General features: G+C 41.3%; 1 protein-coding gene across 1 annotated transcript in view; it reads left to right on the top strand.

Annotated features, from left to right (window-relative positions):
* ABRAXAS2 (abraxas 2, BRISC complex subunit) overlaps nucleotides 1–18,390 on the top strand; it is a 29,011-nt gene that overhangs the window by 5,100 nt on the left and 5,521 nt on the right. Inside the window, exons 4-8 of the mRNA XM_090057879.1 lie at nucleotides 3,148–3,214; nucleotides 6,011–6,201; nucleotides 6,558–6,677; nucleotides 7,361–7,445; nucleotides 11,965–12,079. Coding sequence (XP_089914005.1) covers nucleotides 3,148–3,214; nucleotides 6,011–6,201; nucleotides 6,558–6,677; nucleotides 7,361–7,445; nucleotides 11,965–12,079 — 578 coding nt within the window. The remainder of the gene's footprint in view (nucleotides 1–3,147; nucleotides 3,215–6,010; nucleotides 6,202–6,557; nucleotides 6,678–7,360; nucleotides 7,446–11,964; nucleotides 12,080–18,390) is intronic.

Raw genomic sequence — 18,390 nt, 5'->3', positions numbered from 1 at the left:
CTATTCATTATGTGGTTTTGTTAAAGCAATGTGTGTAAGTAGCACCCAACAAGACACTTAAAACATCTTTTGACAGATATAGTAACATTCATTTGAATGTAGAATTTCAGTGTAGAAGGCATATATCTATCTACCCGTGTGTTGCAGCGTGGCCAAGATTCTCTGTCTCAAGTTTCTGTTTGATGTAGCAAGAATGAGTGGCACTCGAGGGTCCAGGTGGGACACCCTGGTAGCTAGTGGATATGTGCAACCCACCTTCAGCTAGAGGAGCCTTGGGGTTGTTCTGCTGATGTCAGCTAGCCCCCAAGAGATTATTAGGGTAGAATTGCAGCATGCTAATGACCACAATGGCCAGTGGATGGTGTAGGTCAGGGCTGAGCAATTATTTGGGCTGGAGAGCCCCTTGGGGTTTTGATGAGCTGTTGTGGGCCAAGTCAGTGCACTACTACTACTACTCCCCCCGCCCCCAAATCTGCAACAGCTTACCAAAAACCCGCTAAGTGGCTCTGCCCCGGGGCCCAGTCCTGTGCTGACACCACCCAGCGATCCCAGGGGCTTTGTGGAAACCAGCCTGGGACCTATGCAGGCATGGTGTGTTTGGCCAGGCAGATAGGATGGGGCTGCAGCCAGGCGGGGAGCAGTGTCTGGGAGCAGCACTGGCAGGCGGGGCCAGGGCTGGGATTGTGGGGTGGTGAGAGTGCAGGCTCAAGGCTGGGGCCCAGGGCAGAGCTGCAGTCTGCTTAGGCAGCAGATTGGGCTCTGCATCAGGCGCTGGCCCCATGGTCCCAGCCCTGCCCCCATGAACCTGTCTCACTCCTAGACCCTACTCCCCCACCTACATGCTGCTCCATCCTATCCGCCTGGCTGAGCATGCTCTATCTGTGTATGTCCTGGGCTGGTCCATCTTGTGTCCCTGGTGGTAAATGTGGGGTGGAGAGGCTGGGGTGCCTGGGCAGCATGTTCAGGTCTGGTGGTGACACTGGCAGCTGGAAAGAGCCACCATCACCAGGGCTTCCAGGAAGCAAAATCCAGCCGTTGCGCCACCCGGGCCCTGCTGCATTCCTGGGGCGTTGGGGTTGGCTGCACGTGTCATGGCTCAGGCTGCTCCGCACGCCTAGGCCGGGCAGGGCTGAGGGACCTGCTGCAGGCTGGATAAAACTCCTTGGAGAGCCACATCTAGCCCGCATGCCGTATTTTGCCCACCCCTGGTGTAGGTAGTTGATACACACTGGCTTTGCACCAGCTGCTTATTCTCCTTATCAAGCTGCTGTTTAGCCCCTTTATGATGCCTGAATGCAAAAAGGAATCTAGCCCCATATATTACCATTTGGTAGCCTCACTCTCAATTTTTTTCCCATGGATCCTGCAGTTACTTCATAAAGATGATTTCTAAATTGCTATCTGCGGTATGATGTTTTTTGTTTAGAAATGACCTTTCTAGAAATAATTCCTTATTGTGCTCTATCTGTTTGTTTTTATTTGGAGACTTCTAGAGATTTACAAAGGCATGTTCCTCAAACATTGTGATTTGATATCAGTTATATTAAAGGAGAAGCTACAGTCTGTGATTTGCTGTCTGATAATTACAAGGGAAAATTCTTATCCCTATGAATGATGTGCAAGGCTCTTCACACATCAAGATGACACCCCAGTGTCTGATTGGTGATCTCTTTTCAATGTCTGCATTGGTTCCTTATACTTCATGCAGTACACAACAAAACAATAATCACAAATTTTAATACTATTCACTTCCTAGTTATGGCTGTTGGTGCTAGACCCTGAGATAGAGTAGGAAAGAAGTCACCCACATTTCATAGTGTGACTACGTTACATAAAACATTGTTTATTATTAAATTCAGTTGCTCGGGGAGAGTCTGCTAGTTTATATGTTGTTCATCAGACCAGCGCACCCTGTTCTTTGTTCTGTTTCTTTAACCTTCATGTGTGAAAATACTTTTTGTACACTACCGTAGCTCCTTGACTTAAAGTACTCAGTTGCAAGGAGACTTGGAGTTGGAAGAGAACAGCTGTGGCATTGCTGATATTGAATAGAATGGGTTTAGTTGCAGCACAGTTTCCAAACGGTGGGAACTCAGCCAAAAATAATGAATGTTTAAAGGCCAGTTTACTTAATCGATGCAGTTTGAAAACAAAGCTGCTGTATTTAATTCTGGTTGGTTTATTTCCTCCTTATATATTGCATGTGATTATTCCATGTACATATATAATAATGTATGGAAAACAGACTGATAGAGTTGGATGCATTTTAATTTCCAGGAAAGTGTTTAAGCATTTTAAAAGTGAATGGATTATGAGCACAAACAATTCAGTATCCCAAATCAGTCATGAAGTGTGGTCATAAAATTCAGAATGATTTGCATCTTAAAACAGACTATATTTCCACCCTTATTTACCAGCCAAGAACTGAGTTCAGGATTTTGTTTTTTCCCCTACAAGAGTTGAGATCATAGACCTCCAAAACAGTATTTTCCTGCACTGCTTTGGGTGTTAGTGATATCAGCTCTTGAAAGAGACTAAGGACTTGGCAGGTAAGTGAAGGAGGAATCTATTTTCCAATGTTTTTCTGTTGTGACCTGTGGACCATTTGAATTCATAAATCTGTTCATCTTTTGGTTAGGACTTGGGATCCAGTCCTGCACCTGGGGCCAGATGGGTGGACTCTTACACTTGTGCAGACACCTGTTGTTTTCAGTGAAACTCCACAAGTACTAGGGCCCATTCATGTGGGGCTGATGGCAGGACTGGGGCAAAGTATTTCAGATCATCTTATCTGAAAAGTGAAATTGCATCCTTCCCCCTTGGCTGCTGCTGCTGAGATGCTAGACAGAAGCACGTTCTGTTTCCCAAGGGCTAATCTGAAGAGATTTTTACAGTGCCCTTTAGTGTAGGGGCTGCCAAAGAAATACCTGCCATCTAACTAAGCAGTGTGATGACAACGAAGGTACTTTTCAACCAGTCATTAAATGCTGTCACTGTTCCCCATGTTACACTGGATAAATATAGAACTGTTGCAGTTACTGTATTATAATGTGGTTTAAGATTAATCAGGTATATTTACCAAGCTGACTTGTGAATCCTATGTAAACTGTCTACCTATAATTTTTCCCCCCCTCTTTTTGGTTTAAGCTTTTATGACTATGCAGGCAAAGTTAATGAGGAGAGTTTGGACAGGATTCTTAAAGATCGAAGAAAAGTAAGTTACTATATTTTTTTCGCAAGGTGTGTCTTATTTTTCCTTTATGTGGCATTCCAGGCCTACAGCTGATCAAGGGTAGCTTTACATGTGAGAACCAGAAAAATAAGGATTGGATTAGGACAAGTATTTTTTCTTACAAATCTGTCACCTATTTGATTCAAACCTCCCTGGCTGTCCCAGAACTTAGCTTATTCTGTGCAGTTTTGTGGTGTCTGCTGAAGTTAATTAGACCCAAATCCAAGAGGAACAAATTCATATTCATTTGAAGAAAAAATCAGATATGCTAGGTCTCCAGAAATTATTGGTTAATATTAGCCTACAGTTACTCACCAGTGGCTGAATTAGACTTGTATTGTGCTGCTTACGTCAAAAGAACAGAAATGGATACTATTTCTTAAAAATAACATTACAAATTTATGAGACAAGACTTTGGAATTCAGACTTTTCCACCAGTATTTTTAAACTGAAACAGGAATGACTCAGAAAGTAGCCATTCAGTGTTCAATATTCAAATATTATCATAGCCTTATTACACATGTACCTTTATAATAGTATAGTCAGTTATGCATTAAAATTATTTAAATTTTGGCAATCAGCTGTAAAAGAGAGAGAGATTTTCCTCAAAGTATCATCCAGGGAAATTTCTAATTTAGTCGTGCCTTTTCTATATAATTAGCCAATGCCTGTTTCATCTATTCTGAACAGATCTGATCATCCTAAAAGGCAGAACTATCTTTCAGATTAGAAGCAACAATTAAAGTGTGTTTTCACTGTAGAGTTAACTCAGCTGAGCTCAACGTAAGTTAGCTTTGCTTGAGTGAGAGCCACTGCACTGCAAAATAACAGTCTCGTTATGCAGTGGGTTTGTGTTACCAGCTCTCAGTTGATCAGTCAGCCTGATCTGGACTGAAGCCTTTGCCCCTTGAAGGGCCAGCCAATTTCAGGTAAGGTGTTTCATGCATGACAGCAATTGATTTGGGGTAGCCCTCGAGTTTCCCCTACAGGGTAGGAAAGCCTTCAGTTTACCCATTTATATTAAACATGTATCAATAGGGATCCTGCAGTACCCATCAGCTGGATAACTTTTATTTCACTGTAACCATTCTTTTTTCTTGTCAGTTTGCTTCTGAAAAAACAAGTGCCTCATATATGTTTTTAGCTATATATCTACTGCTAGTGATTGAGTGGGTTTTCCCATCTCAAATATTTGATTCTGCAATCTCATAGCTCTACTATAGAACAATATAAACATATGTGTGGGAGCAAAATGTTCTTGACTATTGTTGAAAGAAAGAGAAAAGCTTTAAAATCAAAGCCACTTATTAAAGTTGTCTAGCATTTTTTTCTTAAGCCTGTAATGCACATTTTCAGATTGAAAGGCCAACTTGTTTTCAGTTGGGTTTATTTTATTTGGACAGTTAGACTCACAATAAAGATGCATTATCTGCAGTATGGAAATAGGATGGGAGGGGGGAAGCTTTTAAGTGTAATTCCTGATTTAATGTATCCTTAGTGTCCATTAAGTTACCATCAACTAAAATAAAAAAAACATTAATATGTGCTGTTTTGGGTTTAGCTAATTACTAGATTTGCAAAATCCATAGCTCTACAAACTGTGTTATAAAGAGATTGAAAGTAACGTGTGCTTACTGATTTTGTAACTGATTTTATACTGATTTTGTAACGTATTTAATACAACAGATGTACATTGTTCAGTTAACATGCAGATTTCACTTTATTATTTTGAATCTATAGACATCTTCTTTCCAAGGTGCTGAACCTCTGGCCCACGGGCCAGATTCAACCTGTGGAGTTATAGCATCTGGCCTGTGAATTTCCCCTTGGATTGGGAAATTTGCTGTTGGGAGGGCAGTGGCAAGTAATACTGCCAACTCTCTCTGCTGCCAAATTTCCATGCTTTGCAGGGCTGAATTGGGGCCAGGCCATGCCAGCTTCCCCCTCATGGCCAGTTCAGAGCTGGGTCATCCCCCCCAACATGGCCAGATTGGGTCCTTCCTTACTGCCCCATGCGCTGGATTGGGCCCACTGGCTGGATCCAGCCTACAGATAGACTCAGCATGATCCCTCTGGTCCACGGGGCCAAAAAGTTAGGCACCACTGCTGTATATTCTTGTGTTTGTCACTCAGCCATGTTTGGCTAATGCTAATTTTTTTCATTCTTCTTCCTGTATTTCATGTAAACTAGAATTATAATTTATGGAGTTAAATGTGTGTTAGTATTTGTTTACTCATTGAATTACCAGGATGAATGCTTGCAAATCTGTTGTGATAAAACACACACAAAGGGATAATTTCAGTACCATACTCAGTAAATTAATCCCACAGCTCCCATGCACAAACATGAATTTACAAATTTGTTCTGTGATGTGTGGCACTGAAAATATAATTTTTTTGCAACAGTCTTCAAAATGAAGCCTTTTTGCTGTGTTCAAAAACTGAACAAGTTCAGCAAATGGAAGATGATCCAAGGCTTGGCTGTTAGATTAAATAATTACAAAATGTATGTGGGGTGCTAGATACCATTAAACTAATTAATTTTAAGAAAAAGTTGAAAGGTTAAGTGGTATATTGTAAAATGAGATATTAGCGTGTGTAAAATTCAAGCAATCTATAGTCATTCAAAATTATAATTATACTACAGGGAATTCTGGAGATTGTCAGAATTATAGTAGCTTAATTACATTAGTCGGGCCCTGACTAATTCAAAAGATAAAATGGTAAATCTTTATCCCTCAACTAATGCTTTGTTTTTCTCTTATATTTTCATCACAGAATGTTATTGGATGGTACCGATTTAGGAGAAATACTCAGCAACAAATGTCATACCGAGAGCACATCATTCATAAACAGCTGACACACATTCTTGGAGTGCCTGACCTTGTCTTCCTTCTCTTCAGCTTCATTTCTACTGCAAATAACTCAACGCATGCTTTAGAATATGTGCTTTTCAGACCTAACCGAAGGTAAACAATTCTTGTGCATAGATGTTTGAATTATACTCCTAAGGAAGGAGTTGCTAAGGATGGTCTACAGTAGTCACTATTGCACAACCCACAATGTAAGGGGTATGGAAGATTGATCCACCTACTGGTAAATGTTGGTTTTGCATTAATAAAAAAAAATAAAAAGAAAGGACTATTTGAATGTGAAAAGTTTTTCACTTAAAGTTGATCTAGATTAGAAATTAACATTTTAAAGGGGTTGAGTGCTTTTTGTTCTGATTGTGCTCAGAGACTGATCCACTATCCACATTTGCTGGGGATTTGCCAAATATGTTAGAAAATTTATAGCAGGCTCTTTTTCTATTTTTTTTCTCTAGGTATAATCAAAGAGTGTCGCTTACAATTCCTAATCTAGGGAATACCAGTCAGCAGGAATACAAAGTGTCTTCGGTGCCAAATACTTCTCAGAATTACGCCAAAGTTATTAAGGAACATGGGTGAGTGGGATTATTACTTATTTATAATTATGTAGCTCTACAAGTTTACCTCCCAAATGGTGGTGTCAATATGTGTTTCAGCAAGAAACAACAAAGTATTGAAGCTGTTTAGTCATTTGCTTCTGCTTTGTGTAGTCCTTTTTTTCTGAAGAGCAAAACATACATTTTTGTTTAAATGGATCAAAGTTATAAAAGTTTCCAAGAAAAAGGAACACTAATATAAGCAGTTATGGCCTGATTCTGCATACTCTTTTTCACATGAAGAGCTCCCATAGATTTCAGTGAGGATGCTGTTTGAAGAGTAGCCTTATGGGCTTGGCCATTTTAATAAAATGCACTAATGCTGCAAAATAACATTTTTATATGTTAATTGCAACTTCCCAGCTTTTACATTGGTTCTGGGAGAAAGATGTAAGAGTCCAGTCTTAGTAACATCAGACTCAGCAAGTTTTGCTGCTTGTTCCCGGAAGAGCCTCGACAGCTAATGTGTTGTTGCCTGGATACTGGCTTCTTGGGACATACACATTTTTAGCAACATCAGAATTTAGCTTTTGTGTACATGTAACAATGAGTGCTTAAAAGTGATTTTGGAGAAAGGCAGCTCAGGGAGAGAGTGAAAGAGACATAAAGAGAAAACTGTGATATTATCCTTTCTAAGTAAATATTTCTGCTTATTTTTTTAGTACTGATTTTTTTGATAAAGATGGAGTCATGAAGGACATCAGGGCTATATATCAGGTTTATAATGCACTTCAGGAAAAAGTACAGGTAATGAATTTTATTTATTATTTGTCAACAGTCATATGGTGCCTCTGTTTTTGTACTTTGATAACCCAGGAGTTGCAAAAACACTCAAATTTGATTTTTTTGTATTTAAAGGAAATAAACGTTACTTTTCTTTAATATTTAAAAATTTATACTGCTTCCACTTACAGCTTGACCAGCCACGAACTGAGATTCACATTTGACAGAATGTATTATAATGGTGATGAATATATATTTATTATTGGTTCTGGCTGTCTTCACTTGGGTTTTATTGAGTGAAGATAATTGTAATGTTAAGTGGTATCAAAGAACATTTTTATTCGTTTCTGTTTAGACCTTATCCTCAGGCGTGCAATTGGATCTGTGTGGGTGGATTTCTTCCCCCAGACCCATATGGAAGTGAGTAGGGCTTCACACAGGTGCAGGGGCCTATAGAGAACTTTGGATCTATTATAGTTTACAACTGTTTTCTAAGAAGTTGCTCTAATTGTAGCTGAGATCCCAAATGGCTTACTACTGAACTTGCCTCAAAAATCTGCAATGGACTGCATTGCTCAGGACAAGATATAAGTTGACAGAGGACAGCATACAACTATGCTGCCTCAGGAGCATATGTCTGGGAATTGCAAGTCAGTTGGATTTTGCTCCAAGACTCTTGCTTTATATCTGCTCTGAGGTAATCTGTCACCGATTTTTATGAATAGCAAGTTATGTCCTTCTGGACATCAGTTCAGCTGTGCTGATTGGCCTATGCAGCAGAGAACAAGATAGATTTAAGACTAGCTATTTACTGACTCTGCCTGCATAAAAGATGAACTAACTGCCCTGTACAAGTTGCACCATTTTAGTTTCCTTGTGTGATGAAAAGTGCTTGCCTTAAATGATTAATTCTGTATCCTTGATGGGAAAGTTCCTCGGTATAATTTTAACATATACTGTATTTTTGCGCATATAGCCCGCACACTGATATAACCCACACCCATGTATAACCCGTGGAAAATTTTATTTTCATAAAATAGTCTGTGTATTCCCCCCCCCCCCGGAGACATGGCCGCAAGCATGGGCTCTGTTGGGCATGGCTGCTGGAGCTGGAGCCAGCTAAAAGTGGTTCAGGGTAGGGGAGGGATGAGGAGCTGCGAGCGGGGGGAGGCAGCCCCACTCCCTGCCACCGCCACCAGCCACCCTTAAGCCAATCCTTCCAGGGGATGGGCGGAGACAGGCTATGCGGGTCTAAAGACTCTGCATAGCCCGCACCCTTGTATAGCCCGCACCTATCCATCAAGTTTGTAAAAACGTGTATAGCCCGCAGGCTATATGCGCGAAAATATGGTACTTGCCCCTAACAGAACTGATCTCTGTCTCAGCTAATATCCAGATGGTTGCTGTTCTCTTTGGAGCCTGCCAGCCCTGCTTTGAATGCTGGCCAGAGCAGGTCACTGAATAATGAAAAGATTCTCTTCCCAGATATTTCATGCTGTCTCTGAGCAGTATTTTTAAAGAGACACAGTTATTGTCAGATGAATTCATTCAATTTGTTAATGGTGTAAATTTATGTAATGCTTCCTTGTGGCTAAGAATAAGTAGGCTTAAATGTATGCTTTGGACTAATCACTGTTTTCCTAATGAGAAGGATAACAGAATTTACCTTCCCATTGTTAGAAGTGTGACCGTGCTTTCATTTGGCATATATATAGCATTGCTAAGCTTGCTTGTGCACACTTAAATGTTTGTTTCTTTATCATCTGTAAAGACTTAACATTTCTTTATGTTGTTTGACTTGGACACACAGACTATTCCAAAACTGGAAACAAAATGTTATCCACATGTTTAATTGAACAACAGCAGATCCCCTTAATTTTAATTTTTAGGAACTTAGTAGAAATGTATAGAAGAAGGAGGTAGAATGAGGACGCATGCACTGAAATGAGGAGACGGGTTTAAAACTAACAAGAGAATACTGTTTTTAGGTAGCACTTAGTTAACTTGTGGAACTCATTAGCACAGGAGATTGTAGAAGACGAATAGTATAGTCAGGTTCAAAAAGAGACTAGACAGATTCATGGAAGATAAATCCATTAATAGCTATAAAATGGAAGAGTTGGAGAGGTGTCCCCTGGCATCTCTAAACCAATGATAGTGGATACTTGGGAAGGGTAACAAACAGGAGATGGATCACTTGAGATGCCTGGTTTAGTGCTGTCCCTCTAAAACAGGTGTCAAACTGATCTGGCCACACAGGGCTAGATGAGCTTTGCTGGGTCACTCTGTACATCAGGTCAGCCTCACCAAAGCCCATCCAACAAAGTGCCACATGCAGCGCACTCCCAAAGCTGATCCCCTGTGCCAGGTGTAGCAGGCTCAGGGCTTGCACTGTAGGAAGCGCATGGGTTGGAACTGGCATCAAAAGCACTTCATGTGACGCAAGAGGCTGGCACAGGGTGCACACTGCATGCTGTGCCCCATCAGACTAGCCCTGCAGCACTGGCTCCGGGGATGGTCGGATCAGGTTGTGCTGATGCCAGTGCGCAGGGCCAAGCCCTGTGCAAGCCCTGGAGCAGAGCTGGTTGCTGCAGCTGGTGCACAGGACTGGATCAGCTGCACTTACTGCCCATGGCATAGAGGGCTGGCCTGAGGTGCATGCTGCATGTGGTGCTCTGTCAGACAGCCCTGCATGTCAGCTTTCGCACAGCCTGATCTGGACTGCATGCAGTGTGTGGGGTCGGTCTGAGACCAATGGGCCAGCACCATGAGCTGGATCTGACCCACAGGCCATAAGTTTGATTACCCCTGTTCTAAGAATCCACTCCTGCCCCTGTCAGAGTCAGCAATGCTGGTTTAGATGGACCATTGGTCTGATGCAGTATGGCACTTCAGGTTAGAGGTGCACTGATACATTGTTCTGTATCGTATCAACACTGATAAAAGGAAAATGACATTATTGGCAATCGGCTTTTTTTTGCCTGATGTGGCCAATAATGTTGCCAATAAGTGTCACTACAACATGTGTGCACAGCCCCGCTTCTCCATCCTTTATCCTGCCCTGAATGAGCAGCCCCTGTCCTATTCCCTCCTTCACCTCAGGGGCCTCAATCTGCTCCCGCACATCCCTTCCCTCCCCACCCCCTTCACCCACAGATTTACCAACTGGACACTGCTCTCCAAGCTGCCAGGCTGCATATCAGTAATCAGATCAGTATCAGCCGATATGGCTGGTTAATAATTGGCCATCGGCATCAGCCCCCAAAATCTTTACTGGTGCACCGCTAGTTGAGATCAGTGCAAATGAAATGTACACCAAGAGAATTGTTTTCTTGGAGCAGTGATTTTTCCACCTTTTTAGACTAAAGGCACCACTCAGAAAATGCCAGCTCTTATCTTTTTTTTTACCATGAAAAAATAATAAAGCAATTCTTCAGTTGCAGAGAACTCACAAAGACAGCAACAGATCAGAATATTTTCTACACTGGTTTCTTATTTGAAATCTCTGAGTTGATCTTGTAAAGCATGTATAGGTATTTACACACCTAACTCTGCTAATACTGTCACTCTTAAAAGGATCTCAAGGTACTCCAGGGTTGAGAATCACTGACTTAACTTACAACTCTTTGAGGAGAAGCTTTATTTTTTTTTTGAGGTTTAGTGGTACCTTAGCTTTTATGCATGCTTCAAAAGCAATCATGTTTAAACTCTGTTGGGAGACATGATCATGACCCAAAGTTTACTTCCTTGGTATGGTTAAAAGTTATTTTGTTGCTAGGCAGATGATCAGAATCTATTTTAACGTAGATCAAAATGTTTTGCGATCACACAGCGCCTTTGGATTGGGAATTGCTTTAGCCAGCATTTTTTGTGTATGTGGATCACTCCCAGAAAGATAACTGCATGGCTTCATCCTTTCCTGACCAATGTAAATTAATCCTTACTGAATTAATGATTCTTTACAAATTGCAGTAAAAGGTCTTTAGGTAGTATTCAACAAGAATTATAATAGGAAAGAGAGCAGGTGGTATAGTTGTCCCCTGACTTTTGTTTCCATGCCCAGCTATAACTCAGTTGAAGTATATCATAGATGCTACCTAAACACGTTCCAGTGAGCAACCTAGAGTACCGGACAGCCTTAGATTTAAATTACATCAGCATAAGCCGTGTATTTACAAGGTTGTTGCTAGCACAGTTTCAGTGAGTCCAGATACAGCTTCAATTATTATTTTTTTTTAAATCAAGTTCAGAAAAGCTTAGACTGAGTCATTTCCAACAGATGTTAAAATATGTGCCTTTCCCCTGTGGGTGAAATGATTGGGAATTCACTTTCCATCATGCATCAGTTGAGCATTGACCATGATTAGTAAGTAGGAAACCAGTTGGAACTTCTAATTTTATGCTTTGGCGCAGTACCTGGTCCTCTTGCTTTTGCATTTGTATTGCTTCTAGTCTGGCAGCATTCTTTGGCATAGTTGCAAGACTACTTCATATATCTTTACAGCATCTGACTGCAACTTATCTTGTAATGTTTTTCTCCCAGGCAGTATGTATAGATGTAGAAAAAAGTGAACGAGTTGTTGAATCTTTTCAAGCTGATGTAAACAAGCTAAAAAAGCAAATCGCACAAAGAAAAAATGAAAAGGAACAAGAAACAAGTAAGTTTTCTTATACTTCTGTTGTTCCATAAACAGGATCTATAAAGACAAAAGACTTTTATTTTAAATGGGCACATAAGACTAGTCGTGAATTACTTGTCTTTGTCTGTTTTATGAAACAAAAAAACAAAACACATTGTCAGCCTAATGGCTTTAGTCTTCCATGCTGATACTTAGGCTGGCTATGTAAGGAGTTTATGTTGAAGTGATACCTGAATTATTAAGATACTTCTGCAAATATTTTCGTATTCTGAAATCCAGATGAAAACGATAATTTGCATACATCACTTGCAAAAATCTCAGAATATCCTGTGCCTGGATTGATAGAATTGAAATTTTGAAACTGAATTTTGAAGAGGGCTATGTGGTGCAATTTATTAATACCTGTCACCTGGAGTCTTTCTGGCTCTTGCCCAAGATCCATATCACATTTTAAGTTACTGCAAATTGTTGAATTGTAGGACATATTCATTATCTTGGTAAGAGTGTATAGACTATGGGAGAGTGTGGTATACCCTTGGAATGCTGATTTTAACAGTTTAAAATACAAGCTAATCCAAAACACAGCAGGCATTTTTAAACAATTTGTTAAATGTACACAATTTCAGGAAAATGTAGATTCCGGTAGTAAAGGATTAAATTTGAAATTATATTTAGTTTAAGTTGTACCACTATGACTGCTTTTGAGGTGAAAGCTGCAAGGCCAGATCACTGGCTAACAAATGGTACTAAGTACCAGACTTAGCTTGTGAGAGCGAGGAAGGTATCTGGCCACTGCTCTTTTACTGTGTACCACCATCACCCGGGGTGCAGAACTGGCCAGTCATGCCTCTGCCACACCACGATAACATGTATTTGCATAAGCTAGACCCAGCAAGCATGGGGCTATAACGTGGGTATGCAGCTGGGAGTTATGGTGTGTGTACGTGAAGTCATGTCACTTCTCGATATGCTAAAACATACTTTTAAACAAGCTGTTTGGAAATGCGTTTCCTTAAGACATGCATCCCAATTTCTAATTGCCGATTTTTGGGGAAAGGTGTGTATGGTATGCAAATAAATATGGTATCTCTGAATGGGAAACCAAGTCTACCCTAGAGAAGAACTTTTCTGACTGGCAGCATGGTTCAGTAGGACCTCTCATCTCAGCTTAGTACGGTAGTACTGTAGAACCTGGATACTTTGGAAAGTGAAGTTCCCCGCCCCCTTGTAAAGATGAGGGCTTGTAAATTAACGGAGGACATACGGAGCCACAGGAAACAGCTGTATGGGACTGTTGAGGTGGTTCTGCTGAGTAGCAAAGCAGTGCCTTTTGAAGCAAAAGCTGTAAAAAAAAAAAATCGGAGTGGTTCATCCTTAATATAATTCTCTGTGACTTAAGCAGGTTGTGAACCACCTAGATATGAATGATGTGGGTTCTGCTGCATTGGGCTGCGAGTGGTATTAGGATGTGGATCCTGAAGGGGAAATGGGGAGGGAGAAAAAAATGATGGTGTTTTCTTTAAAAGAAGAAGGTAGGTCAGGGAGGGCAGGACAGGACATAATGTTTGTTCGTTTTTTGTTGGGAGTGGAGGGAATGGTCTGTGTTAGAGGAACAGGAAGAAGAGAGGAATAAAAAAAAGAGGAAACTGACACTGGAAACAACTTATATACAGACAGTTATAACCAGTTAATTGGGTAACTAGTGATGCAGGCCAGCTGCTTGGATAATTTTCTAGCAGGGGTGGCCAACCTATAGCATGTGTGCTACAAGCAGCACAACCAGCCTCTGTGTGTGGCACACAGCAGATCGTGGAGGGGGCAGCAGCAGAACAGTGGTGGAAAGTAGAGGCGCATTGATATGTTGGCTGGGTATCAGATCAGCACCGATTAAAAGGAAAATTAACCTTATCGGCTTTTTTTGGCCATTAGAGCTGATAATGTTATCCAATCATTAATTATGCTGGGGCCCCCCAGATATCTGGGTTCCCTCCCTTGAGCTGGGGGGGACTCTGAATAACCCCCCCATCCCCTTACAGGTGGGCGAGCAGAGCTGGATTACAGTGTGGCGCGGGCTGGGGCTGGGTCAGGTGCTGTAAAAGGTGTGAATGCAGCAGAGGTAATGGGTAGGGAGGGATTGGCGGAGCTGCCTGGCCCGACCCAGTGTGACTTAACCCACAGTGCCTGGGCTTCTGCACCCCAGGTGCTGGGGGCAGAGTGTGGCAGGGGCCGAGGCTCCTGCTCCCTTCTACCCCCCCTCCCCTGCCCCCATGCAGGAGGGTCCTTTTCCCAGCAGGGAGGCTCTGGGAGTGGTGGGGGGGGTGATGCTTTAATTGGAGCAGCTCCAAGAGGCATTCTACTTAAAGTGCTTAGAGACCATGCAGCCGTGGGCAGCCTCAGCTCAGACAGCTGCCCCAAGCCTGAAGGGTGGGACAGCTGCTCCCCACCCCACCCCCGGGTGAACAGCAGGGTTCTTCCCTTCCCGGGGAGCGTCCAGGAGATGAGGGGTGGGTATCAGCATCCCCACACTTAGAAATGGCAGTGGGGATGCTTGAACTAAAACTCATTGGACAAGCTTTATTACTAAGTATCGGTTATTGGATCGGTGTTGGCCAATATGGCTGGTTAATAATTGCCTATTGGTATCGCCCAAGAAAATCTTTATCCGTGCATCCCTAACCAGACAGGGCTGGAAACAAAGAGCAGAGTATTGGATTGTGGCAGGGAGTTAAAGATGGGAAAACAAGACAAAACAGCAGCAGATTAAGCAGGGAGCACAGGCAGGGAGAAGAAAGAGCAGCTGATTGGGCAAAGAAAGGGGATTGGAGTGGTGCTCAGGGACAGGATGGGGCATATTCATGGCATGCCTGTCAAAAAGGTTGACTACCACTGGTCTATATGATCTCTGGCCAAAGTTTGGAAGAGACTAGAAGTTTTAGCTTGTATGCTAGGTATTAATGCTTTTAGATTGAGGCTTTTTTATTTAATCTTTTAATGTGTTTATCTTCCCCTTTGCAGTTAGTGCTTGATTCAGCATCAGTTTTCCTTTATGTTCTAAGTTAAGTCCACAGCAAATAAAAGTGCTGAAATGATTATATCACGTTTTGGATGCTAAATTAAAATCCTTACAGGTATATTTTGAAGATAGTCCTACATTCAGCAAATAATTGCTAGCAAATAATTGAGTGTTTTTTCTGAAATCCCGAATATATCCAAGTGCTTCCTTTTTATCAGTGATGCTTCTGTATTAGAAATTTGTATTTCAGTTAGAGTATTATTTCAAAACTTTTCATCAAATAATATTTTGGTGTAGTCCAGTGTAAGGTATTTATTTTAGGGAAATGGATTCAGCAATCCTTTGATTTATTTCAAATGATGCAAGATCTAAGGAAGAACAGGACTACCTTATTCACCTGGAGATTTAAGCTCTGGATGCATTTCTTTTATTATGTGTTTTGGGAACCAGAGTAAACAATCTTTGTATTGATTTGCTGGGGTTTGATTTAACTCGCTATCGTAGAAATGTCTTCCCCATCAAAACTCCATGTTTTTCATTACAGTTCTACATCATATTTTGACAGAATAATTTTCATGGCATATGTTTATGACTACTAGGGGGGAAAAAAAGAGTAGTAAAACTGCTTGTTCAGCAGTGCTGCTCCACAATTGTCTGGCTCAGGCAGACCCATTGTTTGAACATATTTGGAGTGGTGCCATGCTGTTCCTCCTTCATAAAAGTTGAATACATCTTTAAGAAACCTGCTTATTGGTAGGCAGGATTTGCAAAGCGCTTCATCATTTTTCAGGAAACAGTGGTGAAGCTTTAGCAGATGTAAGGCAGGGAGGATGAGGGTAGAGAAAGAGAAAAGGAGGGAGGGAGTATTGAAAGATGGTAAGCAAAATATTCAGGTGGAATGTAGAGTATGGGGTAGTCGTGTGTTCAAGGCAGTGGGCAACGGGCCATTTCTGAGAACATGTGCCAAGTGGATAAGAGTGACAGGAGATGGAGTAGGACGGGAAAGCGTATGCATGGCTTGTCTGCATGATGTCATCTGATCGTGCTTTGCTAGGCTTCGGGGCTGGTTTCTTACTTTCTCATTTTTACAGTATTGGAAGTTGTTTTCCCTGTCTTGGAAGTGTTGACTGTTTTGTCTTGTTTCTTCAGTCAAGTGAAAGAGAGCAAGCACACTTTTACACTTTAAATCTCCAAAGGAATAGTATTTATCCAAAAGGCTGTCATTCCCAGCAATTATTTGTAGTTGGGATATGGCTATACTGGATATCCTACTTGCCTTAAGATATGTATTCTGGCTGTATTTCGGAGAATTCACTAGAAACTGTCAGATAAAATCAAATCAACCTCATTAGAAGCACAGTAATATGTTTTAGGATGTGCCGAAGTATGTACTGTTTGCAGTTCTTATGCTCTGAAAAACTCTGTTCTCTGTGTGTCACTGCATACTATATGGTATATAAAAATTGAATCCTGCTGTATACTTAATTCACCATAAAATGTGTGGGACATCTCCCTTTTCTTGTGTCACTACTGTCGTATTGATTCAAGATGGAGCTACTCAGCCTTATTTTTGGCCTTACTTCAGTTGGTCATTCCATTCACGACTCTAATCTGACACAAGGCAGATGAGGTGTATTAGTAATGAGAAAATTATTCCTAGGGCTTGAATGTTCCACTACACACCTAAGTCTTTTAAAGCTACACTTCCATGCAGAAAAATGGCTTATTTCAATAAAGTTGCTAAAAGTAGAATACATTTTCACAAGCTATGGGTAGTTTTCCACATGAAACGCAATAGAACTTTTTTTTTTTTAATCTGAATTTTCCATAAACAGTAACCAATATAAACCTCATTTCATAGAATCATAGAAAAGTTGGGCTGGAAGGGACCTCCAAAGGTCACTTAGCCCAACCCCGTGCTTGAGCCAGGATAATCCCTAACCAAAGTACTCTAATCTGCCACAGGTAAAGCAAGGGGATGAGTACCTAGGAATTTCAAAAGTAGACCTGGACCTCTGTGTGCTAGATGTAATGCAGAAACAGAATAAAAAGGTAGACTGTATACTAGAGTGTACAGTCTTAAAATAGATGGACAAATACAGGAAACCAAGGAGAAATACCGGTCAGCCTGATAGCACTCCTACTTTGCCTAACCATTGTAAAGATTTTTTAGGGAACATAGGAAAGGGGGGATTTGAAGAAGACTAATGAGGTATTTCAGAGATGTTTATATGGACCTGCTTCCAGGGATGAGGGGCACCAGGGAAGGGAGGCACAAAGGAGTTTGAAAATATAACAATGGTCAGTGGAGGTTAGCACTGTGGCCTAGTAAGAAATGAGCCTGTTATTCAGTACTGAATGAAAACTGATAGACAGTGATAGTGATTATATCTTGGAAATGATTAAAAGTAGTTTCTGGTTGATGTGATAGAGATGAGAGAGCCAATTCAAAGATGCAAAGGAAGGGGCAACGTGGTCCAAGATGGAGAAATGATTTTCGCAGCAGCATTTTGTATGGTTATCAGCAGGGCAAGATATCGTTCGTCATATAGAGAGCAGGATATTGCAGTCATCAAGACGAGATAATGAGAGAGTTCTAGCTGTGTAGATGGACAGAAAAGGCTGAATCTTTGAGAAGTGATGTAGAAAGATTTTTGTAAGAAATAATCATAGCCAAGCTGTGAGGACCTAGAGAGAGGTCATGCTCAAACAGGAACACCAGCAAAACAGGCCTTAGTTACAGGAGGATGGTGATGTCCACAATACAGGAGAAAAGGGATGGCAGTAAGGTTTTGAAAGAGGGGAAAGAGAAGGGCTTTTTTAGCAATTGTTTTAGCAATTTTGTGGTTCAGCTGATGGCTAAAGCTATACGAAAAGTCAGATTGGCAATGTTTCTAATTTAGACATAAGGAAGCGAGTGTGGGGTAGAGAGATACTTTGCCAGGGCATTGGCATAGGGGTGATAGTTGAATTTATGTTAATAGATAAGATATAATGCTCAGAGGGGAGAAGGGGGCCACGAGATCCCTGTAGAAAGCTGTAATTCCTCTCTAGTTTCTCTGATGGAAACACTGAAGGAGAAATTGCAGAGGTAAGAGGAGAAATGGAAAGAGGCCGGGTAATGGAAACCCAGAGAGCGTAAGTTGTTTTTGGTTTTTGTTTACAAATGGAAGACAGCCGACAAGTTGAGGAGGAGTTCTTGTTCTGGGATTTGGCCAAAAAAAGTCTTTAAAGACATGGAGAACAATGTTAGTGCAGTGGAAAGTCTGGGAGGCAGATTGAAATTGGTCCACAATTGAACTGGAAGAAATTCCAG

This window comes from Crocodylus siamensis, chromosome 7, assembly GCF_052110815.1.
Source record: "Crocodylus siamensis isolate JL-2025a chromosome 7, ASM5211081v1, whole genome shotgun sequence".
Classification (NCBI taxonomy): domain Eukaryota; kingdom Metazoa; phylum Chordata; order Crocodylia; family Crocodylidae; genus Crocodylus; species Crocodylus siamensis.
The sequence above is the reverse complement of the archived record's forward strand: the minus strand, read 5'-3'. Positions and strand labels throughout refer to the sequence as shown.